Source organism: Balaenoptera musculus, chromosome 2, assembly GCF_009873245.2.
Source record: "Balaenoptera musculus isolate JJ_BM4_2016_0621 chromosome 2, mBalMus1.pri.v3, whole genome shotgun sequence".
In the NCBI taxonomy this organism is placed as follows: domain Eukaryota; kingdom Metazoa; phylum Chordata; class Mammalia; order Artiodactyla; family Balaenopteridae; genus Balaenoptera; species Balaenoptera musculus.
In genome coordinates, this window is record NC_045786.1 from 8,156,950 (window position 1) to 8,177,612 (window position 20,663).

The 20,663-nt window shown below is 44.1% G+C and overlaps 1 protein-coding gene and 1 long non-coding RNA gene across 11 annotated transcripts in view; one reads left to right on the forward strand and one right to left on the reverse strand.

The window, feature by feature from the left end:
* FRMD4A (FERM domain containing 4A) overlaps positions 1 to 20,663 on the forward strand; it is a 468,321-nt gene that overhangs the window by 316,931 nt on the left and 130,727 nt on the right. For 9 of the 10 annotated variants that reach the window (XR_005018889.1, XR_005018890.1, XR_005018891.1 and 6 more), the window contains exons 3-4: positions 5,827 to 5,921; positions 17,996 to 18,088. Coding sequence is in view for 6 of the 10 variants with exons in the window: in XM_036844689.1 (XP_036700584.1) it covers positions 5,827 to 5,921; positions 17,996 to 18,088 (188 nt within the window). In the remaining 4 variants the exon portion in view is untranslated. Of the gene's footprint in view, positions 1 to 5,826; positions 5,922 to 17,995; positions 18,089 to 19,362; positions 19,382 to 20,663 lie in introns of those variants that run through there. The other variant, XM_036844693.1, reaches the window with a different exon arrangement.
* Positions 579 to 5,877, reverse strand: LOC118891082. The gene is made up of 4 exons (XR_005018894.1): positions 5,800 to 5,877; positions 3,003 to 3,106; positions 1,811 to 1,894; positions 579 to 983 (listed from the first exon to the last, which is right to left on the reverse strand). It is a non-coding gene; the product is annotated as an uncharacterized LOC118891082 (long non-coding RNA).

Consider the following 20,663-nt stretch of genomic DNA (forward strand, 5'->3'; position numbering starts at 1 on the left):
TTGCCAGTCACCATGACAGCGGAAGAAAGAGTGTGCCTTTTAATGGGACTTGAGATTCAGGAGTTCTAACCTCAACATCTTCTGGCATCTGTTACCTCCCCCTTCAATGCCTTTATTTCCCCATGTATATATTGTGGGTAATTAATGTAGGCTTTTCTTTATTGAGGGTGGTGCTTAGGATCTATAATTACTGTTGTATGAAGTAATGGGACTAACCTTTTTTTATTTTTTTTATTTGTTTATTTTATTTTATTTTTTTATAAATTTATTTATTTATTTTTGTCTGTGTTGGGTCTTCGTTGCTGTGTGCGGGCTTTCTGTAGTTGTGGAGAGCGGGGGCCACTCTTCATTGCAGTTTACGGGCTTCTTATTGCAGTGGCTTCTCTTGTTGCAGAGCCTGGGCTCCAGGCACGCGGGCTTCAGTAGTTGTGGCACACGGGCTCAGTAGTTGTGGCTCGCAGGCTCTAGAGCGCAGGCTCAGTAGTTGTTGCTCACGGGCCCAGCTGCTCCGCGGCATGTGGGATCCTCCCAGACCAGGGCTCGAACCCGTGTCCCCTGAATCGGCAGGCGGATTCCCAACCACTACGCCACCAGGCAAGCCCACCTTTTTTAATTTTTTGACCAAAGATATGCATCCAAACGGATCCTATCCTTGAAAAGAGTTAGGCTGAGATGATAAAGTTTATTTGAGGGATGCTGCTATTGCTCAGTTCCTTTTAGCTGCGTTCAGTGTATGCGTCCCCAAGAAAATTTGGTTTTTTACTGTAGAAATTCCAATGTAAAAAAGGATTGCGGTGACAGGCTAAATCATAGGGATGTGTCACCATGGAGAAACCAAAAGTCAGTGTCAACAAGGCTCCTAAGGTGCCATCCATTATTCTGGTGAATTTTTCAGCATGTCAAGTCAGTCCCCTAGCTCTGCAGTGCAGAAACCCGATTGTTCATCCTCGGGGGAAGACTCACATTAACCAAGTTCAAAGTACCTGATGTATAAATCAGTATTGATGTAGAAAATGTCAGTGTTCTGGTTTCAAGTGAGCAATATAACCCTCACCCAGATAGGGCCCTCAGGGCTCATGATCCTTGACCTCTCACCCAGGAGGTAGAGTCAGTAGAAGTGGGGTGGCAGAAGGGTAGTACATGTGACCTGTGAGGCCAGTCTGACTTCAGTTGGAAGCCTGGCTTTGCTGTGAGACAGCCTGCCTGATGTCGCCAAGTCTCAGCATCATCACTGGCAGGGGAATGACAGTCTCTTAGTTTAGAAGATAATGCAGTCATGTAGGAGACTGCTCAGCAGCGTATGTAGGACAGGGCAATCACACCTCAATAAGTTCTTTGGAAGCTATGAGATTGGAGGAAGGGGAGTTAAATAGGTAATTTGAGTGTTTCAAATGACTGGCTAAGGTCATGCCTCCTCATGCCTCCATGTCTGCCAGAGAAGAAGCCTTACCGCTGGGACTCAAATATTTAAGGCCTATTGGCTAAGACTGCATTTGTTTCCCCAGCTCGTTTCCTTTTCCCAGACTCCCCTCCATCCGCCACCCCACACACACCGGTCATTCACCCAGCCCCTTCTATGGAACAATTACTATATTTAGTCATGTTATAGATATACTATTATTCCGACCCTAACAACAATTCTTTTCTCTTTCTGGGTAAATGTATGTATCACTGGTCAATTCCACTGGGATGTTGTCTTTCAAGTTTAACTCTCAAAGAGAAGGAAATCTTATTCTGTCATTTCCAAGTTTAGGCTGGAAACCTCACCATCACCCCTAAGAGCCCACAAATAATGACTTTATAGTCATACCTCATTTTATAAAACCAACTTGATCCAATGTGCTCCTCACCTCCGCCACCTCTGTCACCATTCACCAGACTTGACTTCACGTGACTTGTGAAAAAAATCAAGTCCATTCTGAGTACAAGAAGACTTATCACCAGTGAGGATGCTTTTATACATGTGATACAAGCTTCAAAGGCAAACCCCAAAGATTATCAAAATGTTTAAAGAAATAGCAGATTATAGAAATGCTGTGACTGCTGTGAAAGGAACGCAGACATTTGGATGGATAAGTTACAGTACATCACAGTGTAAAAATCAGCCATGTTACCTTACGTTTGGTCACAACCTCTACATTAAATGCGTTGTATCTGGGCAGCCAGGCACCTTATGGGGATGGAGGTGATGCCAGCAACATGACCTGCAGCATCCCATAGCAAACACAGTCTGAGGCTTCAAGAGCCCCCTCACCTTGGATTGATACTTTGCCATTTATCAGTGATGCTCTGAGATGTGCCACGATTATTCTCCTGCCTTCCCCTGTGGTATTTATGAAGGAGGGTCTTACATACAGTCTTGAATTCCCTAACGGTTACTTTTTCACTTTTTCACATTTTAGTGTGAATGGTAGTATAGAATATTAGATGACATTGATTTATCAAGATGGATTTTCCTGTTGATTTATTCATGTCTTCTAGGGGGAGGAAGCTCTGCCCTCGCTTCAAACCCACTCCCATCATTTCTGGCAGTTTTCGTTGGTAAATTGATGGTGATTGAGGCCCGGAGGCTGCCATCCTGGGAGCTCAGGATGAGGCAGCAAAGAGGGAACCATCTGCTTTGGCTTTTTAAAATGAACCCTAGCTCTTACTCTATGCCCTGATGAAAGTTTAAGGTCCTATTGACAAGTACTATGTGCTGTGCATTTTTGTATCTCCTGTAGGATTGGCTAGTGCCCTATACATATTAGACAGTAAATGTTTGTTGAATTAAAAGGAAGTACACCTGTCTTAGTCTGCCTGGGCTGCCATTACAAAATACCACAGACTGGGGGGCTTAAACAAAAGACACTGATTTGGGGGACTTCCCTGGCTGTCCAGTGTTTAGGACTCCATGCTTCCTCTGCAGGGGGTATGGGTTCAGTCTCTGGTCAGGGAACCAAGATCCCACGTGCTGCACAGTGCAACCAAAAAAAAAAAAAAGAAGACACTGATTTTCTCACAGTTCTGGAGGCTGCAAGTTCGAGGTCTGGGTGCCAGCCTGGTCGGGCTCTATGAGGGCTCTCTTCCTGACTTGCAGATGGCAGCCTTCTCACTGTGTCCTCACCTGGTGGAGAGAAAGAGCAAGCAAGCTCTCTGGGATCTCTTCTTATAAGGGCACTAATCCCATCATGAGGGCCTGCCCGCATGACCTCATCTAACCCTAATTACCCCTCAAAGGCCTCACCCTCCAAATACCATCACACTGGAGGTTAAGTCTTCAACACATGAATTTGGGAGGAGGGGACACAGTATAGTCCATAGTGGCACCAAAAAAAAGTGAAATAAGAAACTAAACTGTGATGTAACTCTCTCTCTTTTTTTTTTTTTGCCACCTTCACCCATTTCACCCACCCCTACCCCCTCCTCTGGCAACCACCAGTTTGTTCTCTGTATCTATGAGGTATTTTTTAATTTTATTTTTTAGATTCCACGTATAAGTAAGACCATACAGTGTTTGTCTTTCTCTGTCTGACTTATTTCACTTAGCAAAGTACACTCAAGGTCTATCCATGTTGTTGTGAATGATAAGATTTCCTTCTTTTTTATGGCTGAATAATATTCCATTGTGTATGTATACCACATTTTCTTTATCCATTCATCCATTGATGGACACTTAGATTGCTTCCATGTCTAGACTTTTGTAAACAGTGCTGCAGTGAGTATGAGGGTGCACTTCTTTTCGAGTTAGTGTTTGTTTTTCTTTTAATTTATGTATTTTATTTATTTTATTTTTGGCTGCATTGGGTCTTTGTTGCTCTGCGCGGGCTTTCTCTAGTTGCGGCGAGCGGGGGCTACTCTCCCTTGTGGTGCGTGTGCTTCTCATTGCTGTGGCTTCTCTTGTTGCGGAGCACGGGCTCTAGGTGCACGGACTTCAGTAGTTGTGGCTCGTGGGCTCTAGAGCACAGGCTCAGTAGTTGTGGCACACGCGCTTAGTTGCTCCGCGGCACGTAGGATCTTCCCAGACCAGGGCTCGAACCCGTGTCCCCTACATTGGCAGGCGGATTCTTAACCACTGCGCCACCAGGGAAGCCCCCAAGTTAGTGTTTTTATTTCTTTCAGATAAATACCCAGAAATGGAATTGCTGGATCATATGGTAGTTCTAAAACTGTCATATAACTCTTGATTTATTGTCTTATCCACCCTCTTAATAGAGAAAAGCAACAGAGTAACGACCAGAACAGGAAATATACGCAGGAAGGGTATCCTAATGTGCATCAGTGCACACACATGTACACACACACACACATTTTCTCTTCTCGAATCTGTTTCTGCTCTGAGCTTGGAGTATGCGTGGAACAGAACAGTCATTGTAAAGGCAGTGCATCACAAATACCTGAACTGGGAGGCAATTTAGAAATAACTGTTCCCTTTTGGCCCCGTGTCTCCATCATCAGCGCATCAGCGTTTCCCTCCTCCCTGACCTCTGAGCCTGGTGGTCTGTGGTCATCTCAACAGTGATAGACCAGAGTGATTGATGTATTGACAATACAAACAGCCACAGTGATTTCACATCTAAGGCTCCGGCACACTCCTTTGGATTGGCAGAAAATTTTAGGAAAGAGTTCATGATAAAAACATTCTTGGGGGGACTTCCCTGGTGGCGCAGTGGTTGGGAGTCTGCCTGCCAGTGCAGGGGACATGGGTTTGAGCCCTGGTCCGGGATGATCCCACATGCCGTGGAGCTACTAAGCCTGTGCGCCACAACTACCGAGGCTGCGCTCTAGAGCCGCAAGCCACAACTACTGAGCCCGTGTGCCACAGCTACTGAGCCCGCATGCTGCAACTACTGAAGCTCATGACCCTAGAGCCTGTGCTCCACAATGAGAGAAGCCACCGCAATGAGAACACATGCACAACAAAGAGTAGCCCCCGCTCGCCGCAAATGGAGGGAGCCCGTGCACAGCAACGAAGACCCAATGTAGCCAAAAATAAATAAATAAATAAATTTATTAAAAAAAAAAAAAAACATTCTTGGGTAAAACTGTTCTCCTTTGGAAAGGCAAAGTTTCAGTTTATTCTTAAATACTATTCCCAAGGCCCTTTGGCCTTAATGTTAACATTTCTTGCAGGGAGGTACTTCTGTTGTTTGGATTTTAAATTATGGGAGCATATAGAGTGGTCGAGGGCAGTCTCTGGAGCCAGGACTCAAATCACAGCCCCAGCACTTACACAGAGATGCTCAATCTCTGGGCACCTGTTTCCTCCCCATACAATGGAGTTAATAATAGAACCATCTCACAGGGTTGTGATGAGGGTTAAAGAAGCTGGTGTTTGTAAAGTGCTTAGAACAGGGCCTGGCACGTAGCAAATACTATATAAGTGCATTTGAAATATATATATAATCATATTCTACAACATAGTAATTATAGTATTAATATATTATAGTATTATATAACATATGTTATACAATATATATTTGATATATGTCATAACATATATTTACTACATATATATGTGTACATATATATTTTTAAGAAGACATCTTCCTGTCAATTCACTGTAAAATGTTCTCCTGTGTGGGGAAGGAAGCCACAGGGTTTGACAGCTGTGTTGGTGAGCAAGTACCATTTGCTGATAGAAGAAACTACCAGGAAACAAGGTCTCAGTCCATTGATGGCCCTGTCCTCATTGTCTACTCCTTTGGGTTTTATAAAAATCATTTGTATGGATGTTCTTGAGCTTTGGGACATTCCTTCCAAAAAATTAGGTAAACCTGAGATTGCATGTTTTAGGAAGACTAATCTCTCATCACTTACCCTTTTTCCATTTTGTTCTCCCTCCAGCCCAAGCTTTTGGCCAAGGAGCTGCTTGACCTCGTGGCATCTCACTTCAATCTGAAGGAGAAGGAATACTTTGGAATCGCCTTCACAGATGAGACGTAAGTGCCCCATGTGCTTGGAGAACCTGAAGGGAAAATACAGAACCTGAAGTCGTACCAGCTCAGCTGTCCACGGTGAAGGCAGCTGCAGGCCACTTGGGTCTTGTGGTTCAGGGTCAGTCCAAGTTCATCATCTGAATTTCAAAGGCCTTGTGATCATGCCTGGAACGGCCAAAGGATATAATTAGGGTGATGCTCATATTATGAAATTATGAGGTAAACCAGTTCTTATAATCAAGCCGGTACGTGTTCAGAACCGAAATGTTTATTTTTAAAAAAGTGGATTTGTCTGGGTTTGTTTTCTATTAGAGTTAAATGAAAACTTCTGGAAATGAAACATTTCTCTCCAGTGTTGGAATAACAATAACAGGAAGTCAATGCAATGATAAATTCAATATGAAAAGTATATGTGCAGTTTCACTGTCAACGCTGAAATAGAATATAAAATTCGAAAATTCAGATTGTTCATCTGTTGAAAAGTACATTTGCGTTCAGTGATCTTACCGTTTGGCTCTATACAGCGGTGTTTTGCAACACAAGGAAGGAATATCTTTACTAAAATTTCAATTTCCTTCTTAATAAACTGTTCGCAAAAGACTGCAGTGAACACCTGCACAGATTCCTGGATAAAAATAAGCTGTTCTAAGCAAGTGTTTCACAGTTTTCTTTCCTCTGTGTGTACACATACACACGCATGCACATACACTCCTCCAAATCCTCAGAGTTACAGAGGTGACTTGCTACAATACTAACAGATCAGGCTTCGGTTAGCGGCTGGACAAGACAGCTCAGGGAGGCTATGCCCCATCAATCAGATGGAACCATCAAGGCAGCATGGGCTCAGAGCAAGGGCAGGGGGCATCCCCGTTGGTCAGTAGGAGAGATGACCAGGTGTATCTGCATGAGGACCCTCCGGGAGCTGCACGTGGACGGGGTGGCCGTAGCATTTATGATCTAAATCGGGACCCTGTGAGTAAAAGGGGGTGTAAATCGGTACTGTCGTGGGCAAACTGGACAGGTCATCACCCTCTAAATTAGCAACCTTTCAGGTGGCGATGTGATTGGGGAGCAGCGTTGGGAGCAGAGTCACACCTGCCTCAAGAAAGCCAGGGTCCAGCGGTTAAGACTCCGTGCTTCCACTGCAGGGGGCGCTGGTTCAATCCCTGGTCAGGGAACTAAGATCCCGCATGCCACGTGGTGCAGCCAAAAACAAATTAAATTTAAAAAAAAAAGAAAGCTGGAAGGAACAGGTTACGCCCTGGCCCTGGAGCCTCAGGGAACGGAGCCAGAAGGAAGGCAGGAGTGGTTGCTTCTGGTCTAGAAGGTTCTCTGTGCCTGCGGGTGGGATCCAGTAACCGGGTCTGTGAACCGGAGGGCTGGGATGGGAAGGAGCTGGCAGAGAAATTTGAAAACGTGCTTTAAGACAAACACGCGTCGAGAATAACTACTTCCACAAACGCAGATGTTTTCTACCCTTTCTCCTGAGAATCACTGTAAACCCCCTCGATCGCCACTCAGACGGTTTTTCACTAATTAGAAAGAAACCACAGTTTCAATGCATCACATTGTTCACATTTCCCAAGTACGTTTCCTCTTCTAAGAGAGCCAGTGAACTCGAGAGGAGTCCCAATTAGACTTCGCTTTTGAGTAAACAAGAGTCAGAGAATGAGCTTGTTGTCCTGGGCCAAGGAGCAAGAAGTCCGCTTGCTGAAGGTTTTAGACCACAGCCCTGATGGCACCAGCCAGAAGGACGTGAACGTCAGGGAGAAAGTGGCTCTTCTCCCGGGAGAGACGCAAGCAGGAAAACCACACAGCACCGTCCGCCTGTCCCATCGAATGGAGCCTGTGTGCTCCGGGTCTTTCTTGGTGCTTCTGGTTCCCTGGGCCGGCAGGGAAGGCTTGTGTGTGTCGGGGGTGGAGGGCAGAGAGAGAGAGTCCAGGCTGGAGGGGAGGGTCCCTCCCTCTGGCCTGGTGGAACTGGCAGCTGGAGGGCCCTCTGTGGGGCGGTGATGGGGAGGATATGAGCCATCTTCTGGCACCATCCAGGGGAAGAGTGGCCACCACCAACCTCTTCACCCCGAGCCTGGGCGGGGGCGTTCCTCTGGGGACTGTAGGAGTGGCAGGCGGCCAGCCGAGATCAGCGGACAGGGCTTTGCAGCTGGCAGACGGTTCCTGGAAAAGAGGTGGCAGATGGGCCTGACTCACCGGGAAATGGTGAGTGTCAGGGACCCCGAGGAAATCAGGAACCGGGCCTCCAAGGGACTAGGATGAGGAGACAGAACAAAGAGGAGACGGGATGGCCGTGACTCAGGACGTAGTCAGTCATGGGCTGACAACACCTGGGGCCAAAGGCATTGGCTGGTGGCCTCTTTGGTCATCGGACCTTTTCTCCTTTTCCTGCTGGGAAAGGAATGAATGAAAGCTGTCACCACGGAACAGTGCCTGGGGTGGGGGGAGGCTTGGTCTAGGGTGGTGATCACAGGGCAGTAACCACTAGGCTTGCCCTGCGGCCCCGCCCCCCAGCCCTGACACTGGGCACCACTAGACACTAACACAAGATCATTTAATAACTGTGTTTTCAAATTGTGCATGTGTATTGTGTTGTGTGTGTGTGTGTGTGCGTGCGCGTGTGATTTCTGCAGGTGCTATGCTGCATATTTTATAATAAAATGCATGGAACTTTCATCCTTTATTGCGACCCATGGTGTACTCCATGCATTTGCCTTTTTTCCTAATGCAAATCAAAACAAGACTAACTTAGAAAGTGCTATAAACTATAAAATACTGCACCAGTGTTAGGTATTCCCAGCAGTGTTATCATTCCTAATAGTAGAATATATGACACGTAGGCCATATGTGTCCTAGGTCAGTGAGTCTTTCAATATGAACTGCTGTTGATGACATTTTGTAGGCTCTGGACAGGCCTGGAGAAAAGAAATATAGAGCAGAATATAGACAAAATTGCAAGATTCTCTAAGTAGGGGTGTCCTCACCCCTAAGTTGTATTCATTAATAGTGTGTCCAAGGCCACAATGCAAGACTCAGTGCCCAGAGATGTTTCCTATTGTTAGTTAATCAACAATTGTGTGGGATTAATACTAGCTCCGCCTTCTTTTTCTTAATTCAATTTTTAAAACTTTTAATTTTGAAATAATTAGATTTACAGAACAAAGATAGTACAGAGAGTTCTCCTATACCCCTCACCCAGTTTCCCCTAATGTTAATATCCTACACACCATGTGATAATTATCAAAACTAAGAAATTAACATTGGTACTATATTAATAACTGAACTACAGACTTTATTCAAATTTCATCAGTTTCCCATGAATGTCTTTTTCTATTCCTGGATTCAAGTGCATTTAGCCCCTTTTATTTTTAATAATTCTGCACAAATAAAAAGATATATACAGGCATACCTCATTTTATTATGCTTTCCTTTATTGTACTTCACAGATACTGTGTTTTTTACAAATTGAAGGCGTGTGGCAAACCTGCATCGAGCAAGTCTGTTGGTGCCATTTTTCTAACATCATTTGCTCATTTCGTGTCTCTGTGTCACGTTTTGGTAATTCTCACAATACTTCAAACTTTTTCATTATTACTGTATTTGTTATGGTTTTCTGTGATCAGTGATCTTTGGTGTCACTTTTGCAAAAAGATTACAACTTACGGAAGGCTCAGATGATAGTTAGCGCTTTCTAGCCATAAAGTATATTTAATTAAGGTATGTACCTTGTTTTTTTAGACATAATGCTATTGCACACTTAATAGACTACAGGATAGTGTAAACATAACTTTTATGTGCACTAGGAGACCAAAAAATTAGCGTGAGTCACTTTATTGCGACATTCACTTTATTTCGGTGGTCTGGAAGCAAACCCCCAATATCTCTGAGGTGTGTCTGTAGATGATTATCTGTGAATATCTGAATTGTGGTGATACATGCACACAATGACATTTTGGTGGTCTTTAAAACATTCTGAGGCCAAGTAAGAGCCTAGTATAAATTTGATCTTAAAATAATTATTAATGTTTTGCTACAGACATGATCCTCGACCTTGACTCCACATCGAAGTCACCTAGGACACCTTATAAAATGCCGGTGCCTGGGCCCTACCCTCAGAAATTCTGATTTAATTGGTCTGAGTGTGGCCTGAGCATCAAGATTTTTGAAAGCTCCCCAAATGATTCTCAGATGCAGCCAAGTTTGAAAACCCCTGTTCTAGAGAAAGGGTAATGTTGGTGTAAATTACCTCTGCTCCCTCCCTCCAGATGCAGGAAGAGAAGCTGAGTTCACTCAAACTTTGAATGTTTGGGACCCATCAAGACACATACCGGGAACCTGCAAAGTTATAAACTCTCCCCAACTCCAGACTCTGGAAACCTGTTTGCAAACCAACTCAGAAGTTCAGATTTAATGTTTCCTTGAGTGCAAATAGAGTAATCAAGATTTTCATTTATCAAACATTGGTGTCCATCATTTAAGGAAAGTTATTTTTACATGTTATTTTCAAAATATTTCCACTGCTGTTTCAACAACCAAGTTGATTTTTTTTTTTCAGAACTTATGGTTCTGATTGATTGTACAATTTAAATCCATAAAGCCCTATTCTTGGTTATATGATCTAGTCTCAGTCATAATTTTTATTTCCTCTGTTTTGGTGTCTTTACAAAAAACTATATTGAGGTGTAATTGACATACTAAGCTATACATATTTAAAGTGTGCAATTCAAGGAGTTTAGACATAGACAAACACCTGTAACACCCAAGTTTTTAATTTTTTTTAAATTTTATATTGGACTATAGTTGACTTACAATGTTGTGTTAGTTTCAGGTGTACAGCAAGGTGATTCATTTACATGTATAGATATATCTATTCTTTTTCAAATTCTTTTCCCATTTAGGTTCTTATATAATATTGACATATGCAAACACCTGTAACACCCAAGTTTTTAATTTTTAAAATTAAAAAATAATTGTTGACAGAGAATCCCATCATCAAAAGCAATAACTAAACAACTTTTAGACTATTCAGCAGAAGTTGTCAAACACACCCCAAGCTGAGGTCATGATTATGTAAAATATTTAAATTTGAATCTCTTCTTGTAAATGTTAAGGATTGTTTATCAAAGGCTGTAAATGAGTATCCATGTAAAAATACTTTAAGAAGTACTTAGGAAGTTGAGGGAAAAGGTTAAGAAACTCAGTTAGCCATTATTGCACATTTTCAAAGCCACATACAGTTAGAATGTATTTTCACCTACCAATTAAGAAAATGAGCAGTTCTTAACCTCTTATTTAATCACAGACCCCTGTGAAATTTCAGTTACATTCCCTCACCTCCACAAATGTTTACAAACAAAATAATTAGTGCTTAAGTTTTAGAGGGTTCACAGATACTCTGAAGACAGAATCTAAGTTTAAGAACCAATTAAGGCTTTTTTTTTTTTAGCAACATACTATGTCTTAATTAATTGAGTCGTGGATAGGTACTGTTTAGGGAGTGTGATTTATCTGGATAATTAAGGTCCAAAATGCCCCCAACACACTGGAAATACATCCGTAGACCCAATGCCAGGACAATGGGGAGAATCCGCTGTCCTACAGTGTTCTTGGGTCCTGCATCCCAGGACTGGCATTGACTGAGACATCTGGAAAGGGTCTAGTTGATGAGCATTTCCCAGTCATAAGCTAATGTACAATTTAAAAAATAAAGTAGAAAAGCAGTTTTCCAATTGCAGAAGAAACGTCCACAAGATGCAGCCCTGGGCATGTCATTTATTTAGAAATAGGTTTGGGATTTCCATTCATTAAATGCTCTGCACCATGAGACTAAGGAGAAAATCAGTGGCTACAGCCTCGGTTGTAATAGCTGCTTCTGGGAACGCAGCATTCAGCCTTCGTTACCCCCTCGGAGGCGGCCTGCGTAGACCCTCAGATGCTGCGGAAAACAACAGAAACTTCTGTTCAGTAACTGGAAAGGGGCTTTAGCAGAACTCTTCCTGTGTGCAGCTAAGCGAAGTAAAAAAGAATGAGGCAACCGGAGGGGACCTTAGTGATCCTGGCTTTCTCCTGACCTTTTCCTTCCCAAAGCGAGTGGTACGGGGGCACTCGGATCCTGGACGAGGTGAATTCTCATCGAATATGGAGATGGTTTAGTTAAGGCAGGAGCGGTGTCTATACGTGGAGGGCAGTCATGGCACCAACAGCAATATTGATCTGTGGGGCTTATCTGAGGCCAATGTATTCACTTCTTAGCAAATGTTTATTTAGCATCCACTGTTAAGCCTGGAGATACAGAAGTAACTGGCCTTTGACCCCTTGGAGAGCTTGTATTTTTAGTTTAGGAGGTAAATATTAAGATAGAGTGTAGAAGGTACTAGAAAAGAAAATTTGGGATAGCCTTCAGAGGACATAGTGGAGCAAACAATTCCTCCGTATAATAAAAAATTAAAGGCATAAATTCAGATGGACAAAAGAGCCCATGATTTAGTCATCTGGGCTCGCCAGTACATTCCTTACCTTTATCTGTGTGCGTGCATCTCTCTTGCAGGCTCTCTCTCTCTCACTCATACACTCAACATATCAATACTTGAAAGCCATTATTTGAGGGATTCTAGCTAAATCAGTATCCCTGAGCTGTCCTTGCTGAGCACACGTACTTCTGATTCAAAGACACTGAAGAGCAATATCTTCTTCCTTTTGAAGAACTCCCCACCCCCTCTCTCCATCCAGTGACATCTGTAAGAATTTCATCTCTTGTTTAGACTTTCTTTGGAAACTCATTCCATACGAATCAGCTGTCTACAATAAAAACCTCTGAAGGTACAGAGTCTCATTCTACCCTGGGGTCCAAAAAGTGATGGGTTCAGATAGACTTATCACACACCTCCACCCTCCAGTGACTTTCTGCGAAGAAAGCTCTCCTTAAGGCCATCTCTATTGAAGGTGCCAATGCTTGGACCAAAAATCTATCTGTATTATATGTAGAAGCTAAAAGCAATCTGTTAAATAAATGCATCCAATTTCTGTTGCCTCGAAGCAACTGCATATTTATTACTGACCTAACAGTTTGACCTATTGCCACCATAAACCAAATGGGGGGTGTTATCTCGCTCAGCTTTAAAGATAGTTATCAGTCAAGCAATAACAAAAATACCCTGAGGGTCTGCTGGGACTGTTTTTTTTTTGGTTTTTTTTTTTTTGCTTTGTTATCGGCAAATGCACTGATGTGCATTCTCAAATGAAAAATCAATGAGATAATGAAATCCAAGCTATCGGGGATCTCTTAGTTAAACTGTATAGAGAAAATGCTTCTTTTACTCTTTGCTTCCCATCCCACCCTAGCTTAAAGGAAAAAAAAAAAAGAAAAAAGAGGTTTGAGGAAGAGACCTGATGTCAGGAACGTGAGGTGTTACATATGAAAGAAAAAAATCCCAGACAGCGAGGAATCCTTGATACTGTTGGGTGTAGGAAATGTGACTTTGAACCCAACGCAATCAGCAGAAAATATTTTAACAAGTTGGAAAGTGGTGGCCTCAGAACTGGGGTTTTTAATCCATCTCTTAGCTTTTGCCTAAATATTGGGCAGTTATCCTGAGGGACCTGGGGTGGGTCACTGGTCCCTCAGTCCTTCCCTTTGTAGCACCTTCAGTGGAGAGATTTTTTTACAGGCACATAAGATGGAAGGAGTGACTTCCTTCCACCTGAGGGTCCCGGGACTCCAGGTGCAGGAAGCCCACCTCCCCGCAGATATTGGAACCCTGCCTCTGTGTGTGTGTGTGTGTGTGTGTGTGTGTGTGTGTGATGCCATCCCTCACAGAACTGGGGTTGAGGAATCCAAGTAGGGCACATGGGGGAAGGAAATTCATTTTTCTTCCAAGGCCAACTATTCGCTTTAGGGGGAGTTCTGGCCTCCTTGTTTTTTGACCATTTTCTCACTTTCTAGTCATTTCATGGCTTGATCAGTGCTAAACTAATATATGGCTGGGAACCAAGGAATTCGTCCCTAGAGTGCTGTTGTTTTAAAAAGTTGAGTGTAGGGAATGAAATTACCTAGGGAGGGGGGCTCCATCTACCTATTTGTCCTCTGATAACGTGGATGAAGAAGATGGGCAGTGAGCAAACCCAGTAGAGCGGTATCCAAGTGCTGTGCATGTCTGTGTCTCTTCAAGCAAAAGGTCCCCATTTTCAGGTTCTCCACCAAGTGAATTACGGCCCCCAGAAGCCAAGTCAAACCCCCAGTGGTCTGAGTGGTCAGAAATGCTGTGCCCTTGGGGTGGGGTGAGGATTTCTCAAGCCTGGCCCATTGACTGATCTTGAGAGCACAGGTAAAACATTCCATCTCTCGGTTCCTCCTTATTCCTTGAGTTTGGGACCAGAGGAAAACCACTGTGCCCCATTCTAGTCTGTCTTTCTTGAGAGGATCCTTAAGAGGTTATCTCGCCAGACTCTTTATCAAGAATTATTGCCAGGCAAAAGATTAAAATTTAAATCTGCATGGTCATTGAATGGATTTCTGTTCCGAGTTTTTGCATATTCTGTATTTATTTGGCCTCATTCATTACAGGGCCAAACTAACAGCCAACGTTGTTTCCATCCCCCCTGTGACCCTGAGGCCACACTCTGAATCACTTCCTTTATGTAACTCTCACATCCCAAGCCAACATTCTCCCTGTCCTTAATCACCCGGGGGGCCAGTTACCAGAGAACCAGGGACAGCTCTTATGCCTCAGGGTCCACCAGGATTGTTCAGACTAGCCAATCCTAAGCTGTTCCCCCTGCCTTGTCCACAAAAACCCTAAAAAAGTCTCTGGCCTATGTCTTCCCCATATTCCTTTCTGCCTTATGACCAACACTGGTGCTTCTCCTCATGGCCCTGCGTGGTGTAGGTGCCTCTCATTTCCAGGAAACTGTGAGGAACATTAAACTTTCCCTTCAGTGGCATTGACCTCTCTGTGTTGTCACTCAGTCACTTTTATAAATTAAGATCAGGGCACAAATCAGCTGCTTTTGGAGGTAGTTATCCGATCAGTGAGCAAGTACTTTCGAGTCCGTAGTATTTGCCAACTGCTGTGCTAAGATCTGGGGATGATTTTTTTTGTTTGTTTAATGTTGAAAACTTACAACTTAGATGGAGAGACAGGTCATGTTTTTTAAATAACTAATTGCACAAGGCAGTGCTAAGTGCCTTGCAGATGACACAAACCAGAAGCTCTGGAGATGTTTGAAAGAAACCCCAGACGTAGGCAATCAAGGAAGACTTCACTAAAAGTAAGACTTGAACTCAGCCTTGAACAATGGCTATCATTCAGATAAAGAGGATGGAGAGACTGTTCCAATGAGGAGAAACCGCATGATCAAAGTCCTGGGGTGAGTGTGCATATGGCGTGTTTGCAAGAGGCTGAGCACAGAGAGAGAATCCTAGGAGATTTGGGACATTTTCAGAGGCTGGAAAGCAGGGGCTATGGCTTATTACTCCCCAATAATGAGGTCGTTTGTCTTACCTTCCAATTAATCAAAAATGCACATGCTGTCACCTTATAGGATAGATCTCTCTGTGCTTTTCAGATATAAAAAGTCTGTTGAGGAAAAGTGTGTACACAGAGTAAGTTCCGTAGACTTCGGGAAGTGCAGCAGCAGAGGTGTGCCTGGGATGGGTGCCGTGTGAGTCCAGAGGAGGACGCACAGCCCAGGCTGGTGTGTGGTGTGAGGGAAGGGGTGTCGGGGAAGGATTTCTGGAGGAGACATAGGAGAGCTGGGTCTTGAAGGATGGGCCAGACTTCGCTGTGCTGTGAAAGAGAGGAAAGGCATTTTAGGCAGAGGGAACAGCATGAGCTAAGGTGCAGAGGTTTGAAACAACATGATCCCCGAGGGGCATTGTCGGCATTCAGGTGTGACCAGAGACAACAGTGGCCTCCAGGCCTTCTGTTTCCAGATCCCATGTCCCATTGGACGAGAATTTATCCCGCCTTTCTGGAAGATGTTGGTCCAGTCGTTTTGCTTAGAAAACTTCTTTTTTCATTCTTTTTTTTACCCTTACTATACTCAGAGAAGAGTCACCAAGCATGAAACATAAAGTTAATAGAAAAAAATTTTTGTCTAGGTGAAAATTCTTGGAGAAAGAGGCCAGGTTCCTCAGGCGGACACTCTTCCAAAGCAGCTCTCATCCTCACCCCTAGAGCCACAGGTGTAGGCTTAATTGAAGAAAGGATTTGCTTTTTTGTGCAAAAGGTGCAGTTTGAATGACATCTCAAAAGGGAGATGGAAGCCTCTGGAGTGTTCTCTAGCTTTCATTTTTTGGAGGCTTAGAGGAGCAAACGTTTTTAATACAGTGATGCAACAGCTTTTGTTTAATAAGCGCCAGCCTTTCACACAGGTATCTACGTTATAAACATCAGTGTTACTCAGCATCAGGCCCTGAGGAAATGTTGTGCAGTTGTGTCTGTTTGGCATGAGCTTACTAAGTCAAAGCGGTTATAGGACTCTGAGACCTCCAGGATGATGGACCGAGATTGGGGAAGGAGAGGAGAGGAAAAGGACAAGGGTAGATTGCTCTGCTCCTACTTGTTCTGTGATCCTGCCTTGCTCTTCAAAGACCAACCTCCTCAACTTGACTCCAAGGCCTTGGTCACCACTCTCCAGCCTCATCCCTTTCTACTCTCATGACACCAAGATTTCTTCCCACCTCAGGGCATTTGCACATGCTGGCCCCGCTGTTTGGAAAGTGGTTTCCCCTTCCTCTTTGCTTTCCTCTTGTCATTCTTCAAATCTTAATCAGACGTCAAGCAGTACTTCTCAGACCTCAGGACTAGATCAGGTTCTTACAGGTTCTCGTAACTCATCGTCCTAATACTATTAGTAATTACATAATTGTGGGAATAGTTGCTGAGTGTCTGTCTCCTAACAAGAATATACGCATCAGGGGAATAGGGACTGTGTTGATTTCACTTACTGCTACATCTCCAGACCCTTATTTGAAGAAGGTGGTCAATTAATATTTATGGAAGGAGGCAGGGAGAGAGGGAGGGAAGGAAGAAATAAATGCAGAAGTGACCCCATTTATATATCATCAGATATTTCTGTGGTTCACTTTAAAATAGCTTTAATAGGTAAAGTTGACATGCAATAAACTACATAAAGTGTACAATTTCGTAAGTATTGACATACGTCTACACCCATGAAACCATCACCACCACCAAGATAATGAACATCTCCATCCCAACCAAAAGTTTCCTCGTCCTCCCTGTGATTCCCCCCTGTCACCCACCCCCAGGCAACCACCAATCTGCTTTCTGTCACTGCAGATTAGTTTGTACTTTCTAAAGGTTTCTATAAATGGAATCATACAGTCTGTACTCTCTATTGTCGGGCTTCTTTCGTTCAGCATAATTATCTTGAGATTCATCTTTGTTGCTGTGTGTATTAATAGCTCATTGTCTTTATCACTGGGTAGTATTCCATTCTATAACTCAATCATAATTGGTCCATTCCCCCGTTGGTGAAAATTTGGGTTGTTTCACGTTTGGAGCTGTTACAAATAAAGTGAACATCTGTGTGTAAAAGTCTTTGCGTGGACGCCTGCTTTCATTTCTCTTGGGTAAATACCTAGGAGTGGAGTGGCTGGGTGGTATGGTCGGTGTACACTTCATTTTTAAAGAAACTGTCTCTGATTCACTTTGCACCCCATCTGCTTCCAGCAAGATGTTGTGAAGATTGCTAACATGTTTCTGAAGTGTGTTTGGAGGCCTTCAGGAGAAAAGGCAGTCAGGAGTGTGGTGGTTAGGGAATTCAGGACAAGAAAGAGAGTATGATTGCCTTTTCATTCTAGTGCCATTGAGGAAATGGACTGGGGATCTCAAACCCCCGACTTTGACTGTCATGCACTATCTCCCGCTGACGCAGTATTCCCCCGATAATTCCCTTGGGTTCTGCAAATACTGAGCACTTAAGAGTGAGGCAGAGGGCCACGTTTATCTGTGGTCCGGCATGTTTTGCAGCACATATACCTTCATCCCAAGAAACTCCGGCAAAACCCAAAGCCCTAACCCACTGGTCTCTCTTTTCCTCAGGGGACACTTAAACTGGCTTCAACTAGATCGAAGAGTCTTGGAACACGACTTCCCCAAAAAGTCGGGACCAGTGGTTTTATACTTTTGTGTCAGGTATGTACATTGGGTATCCATCCTTTCGCTTTTTTTTTTTTTTTCCCCCTCTTTTGTCAGAAAAGTCTGGGAGGGTAGAGCGATCCAAGAAAAGGGAAGTCAAGTTTGTCTTGGTTCACTGCCAGGAATAGAGGTTGTGGTATAGCTTCATTCCCAGCAGATGTAAACACAGGGCGTGAGTGTGTAAGGCATGTCGGCATGTGTGCGTGGACACACGTGTTTGTGCTCTGACAATAGGATGCTTGTGTGGAATGAAAATAAACCCTTTTTCTTTTGCTTTTTTGCGGGGGAAGGAGGGCATATATCTCAAAGGAAACTAAGTCTCTGAGAATAACACAAATCCGTGGTTTCTTTTGGCGGCCTTCGAAGCTACATAGCAAAAGTCTGCGTATTCTTTCCTTCTGTCACAAGTGCTGCTTGGCATCTTGAAACTTGCCTGTTTTATCCCAGATAGGAATAGTTGAAACCCAGCAGAAAACCACAGATTAACGCATTTCCCACTAAGGGAGGCTATGGTGTAATAATATATCAGAAACGATAGTCACTTTCTGTTCATTAACGTACTGTAAGAAGTTTTATTTCGTGACTGCAGGTAACTGTACGATTCTTAGAGTTCATATCTGCAATAGTCTTATGAAGTCAACCAGGCTGACCACTTGGGTTTGCAGAAGGTTGTGTGAAGCCAGAGGGGGATCATGTCATGGGTTCAAGGGCAAAGTACAAATCGCGCATAGCAAAGCCAGGATCTGAGCCCCCAGATCTGGCGGCTCCCTGAGCACCCCGTCTGGGGAGCCATCAGGCTGTTTCTGTCTACACAGCTGCAGAGGTACTTGGGTTCACATGTCTAACCCTTCCACTCAATGCATAGACCCAGCACTTTTAAAAAATGGGAACAGAAATTCAACAGCAGGACACCAATGCTTCACAATTCAGTTCCTCCTAAAAAGCACAGCCAAGAACACAGTTTTAAGCGTAGCCGTCCTGATACAGCGAAAGGCAAAAATCAGAGGTAAAGGGTCCCTTTCACAGGCGGGAGTATGTGTCATTATCTCAGCTGGCTGAGTAAATTTAAACTTGCATTTAATCCCTTTTTGATTTGTTTAACAGCTGCAAACATAGCAGAGCTAATCTTCGCCATTTCCATCCCTGATGGGCATGATTTCAGTGTCATCTTCTCTTTAATGGCGGCTCCTTTTTCTCAGATAAATGGAAAAGTCATCCTATACAGCCAAGAGGAACAGTAGCGCCGGGAGGGGTGGCGGCATCAAGGGAGACACGGTTGCATTTAAGCAGGTCATTAACCCGCAGTGGGAGATGGGTGCGTACACTTGCCATGGATCAGGCCCCCCTCCTTCGTGATGCTTTTTGCGAACATTAGCCAAGAAGAGAAAACACTGGGCTGGTTGCATATTAGCTGTTTTTTTTTCAAGTGTCTGTTATGAGTTGAGTTATTTGTGGGTTTGGGGAGCAAGCCTTGGAGAAAAGCCTGGAACGCCGTGAGATTGCTGGGTTGAAGTGTTTGTGGCCGAGGTTCTGCGTGCAGATGGGTCCAGATCACTCCAAGCCAACGTCTCTCCATGGAACCAGATACACAGAGAACTGCCAAGGTAGATCCAGCCTAACAGTAGAACTGGGGACGGGGTGACTGAAGACCCAGGGACATGCGTTTTCCTAGTTGGCCAAAGCAGGCGCCTCCCCAAATGCTCATTAGGAAAAACTCTCCGAATTCACATTTAGGGATGGACATCTTACAGAAATACAAGGCAGAGCTTTCTCTAGCTCATCCTGCAAGCGGATCTTTCTGGAGAGCCCCAGGTTTCTATTTCCAGTGACCTCTTGGCCACCTGCATACATCAAACTCAACGGGTCCAAAGCCAAATTCATCATCTTCCCAGCCACCCCCCACCTCCCCAAACCTGTGGTCCCATCAAATCTGATGTCGTTATCCATTCAGTTATATAGGCTTAAATCTTAAAATCTGTCCCCCTTTCCTCTCCCTCAAATTCGTACGGGCATTAATTCTCTGCTGCTACTTACGAAATCTCTCTCCGCCCTGCCTTCTCCTCTTTATTACGTGAACTCAGGCCCTCATCTTCTGTCACCTAAATTTTTACGACCGCCTCCCGGCGTGGGTGTCTCCCTGGCACTGGCCACGAAGGATCCTGGTTCCCGGAACCCCCGCTCGCCCGAGTCCCCACTTTGCAGCCGGCTGAACAGCATGGTATCAAAATACTGATAATTTGTCTTCTCCCAGAGAGGAAGCAGGTTCTCCCACAGGGGTGAATTCCGCACTTTTACCTTGATTTTCAGCCTGGGAAGAATTCCCAATTTATAACTTGGTGCCTTTCTGAGGATGCCTATAGGCTATTTTCTACAACCGAGTGGTACGACAAATTATCTTCATAAAAGACCCAGACCTTGGAATATGCGGGAGTCTCTAAAAGAGCTTCTGACCAGCTGGGCTCTTTCCCTGTGCGTACACACTGACCTTTCTAAACAAGAACCCAGCTGTCCATCACCCGTGCATCCCTGAAGCAGGCTGGCTCTCCAGCCCCTCATCGCCTTTCTCCTTCCC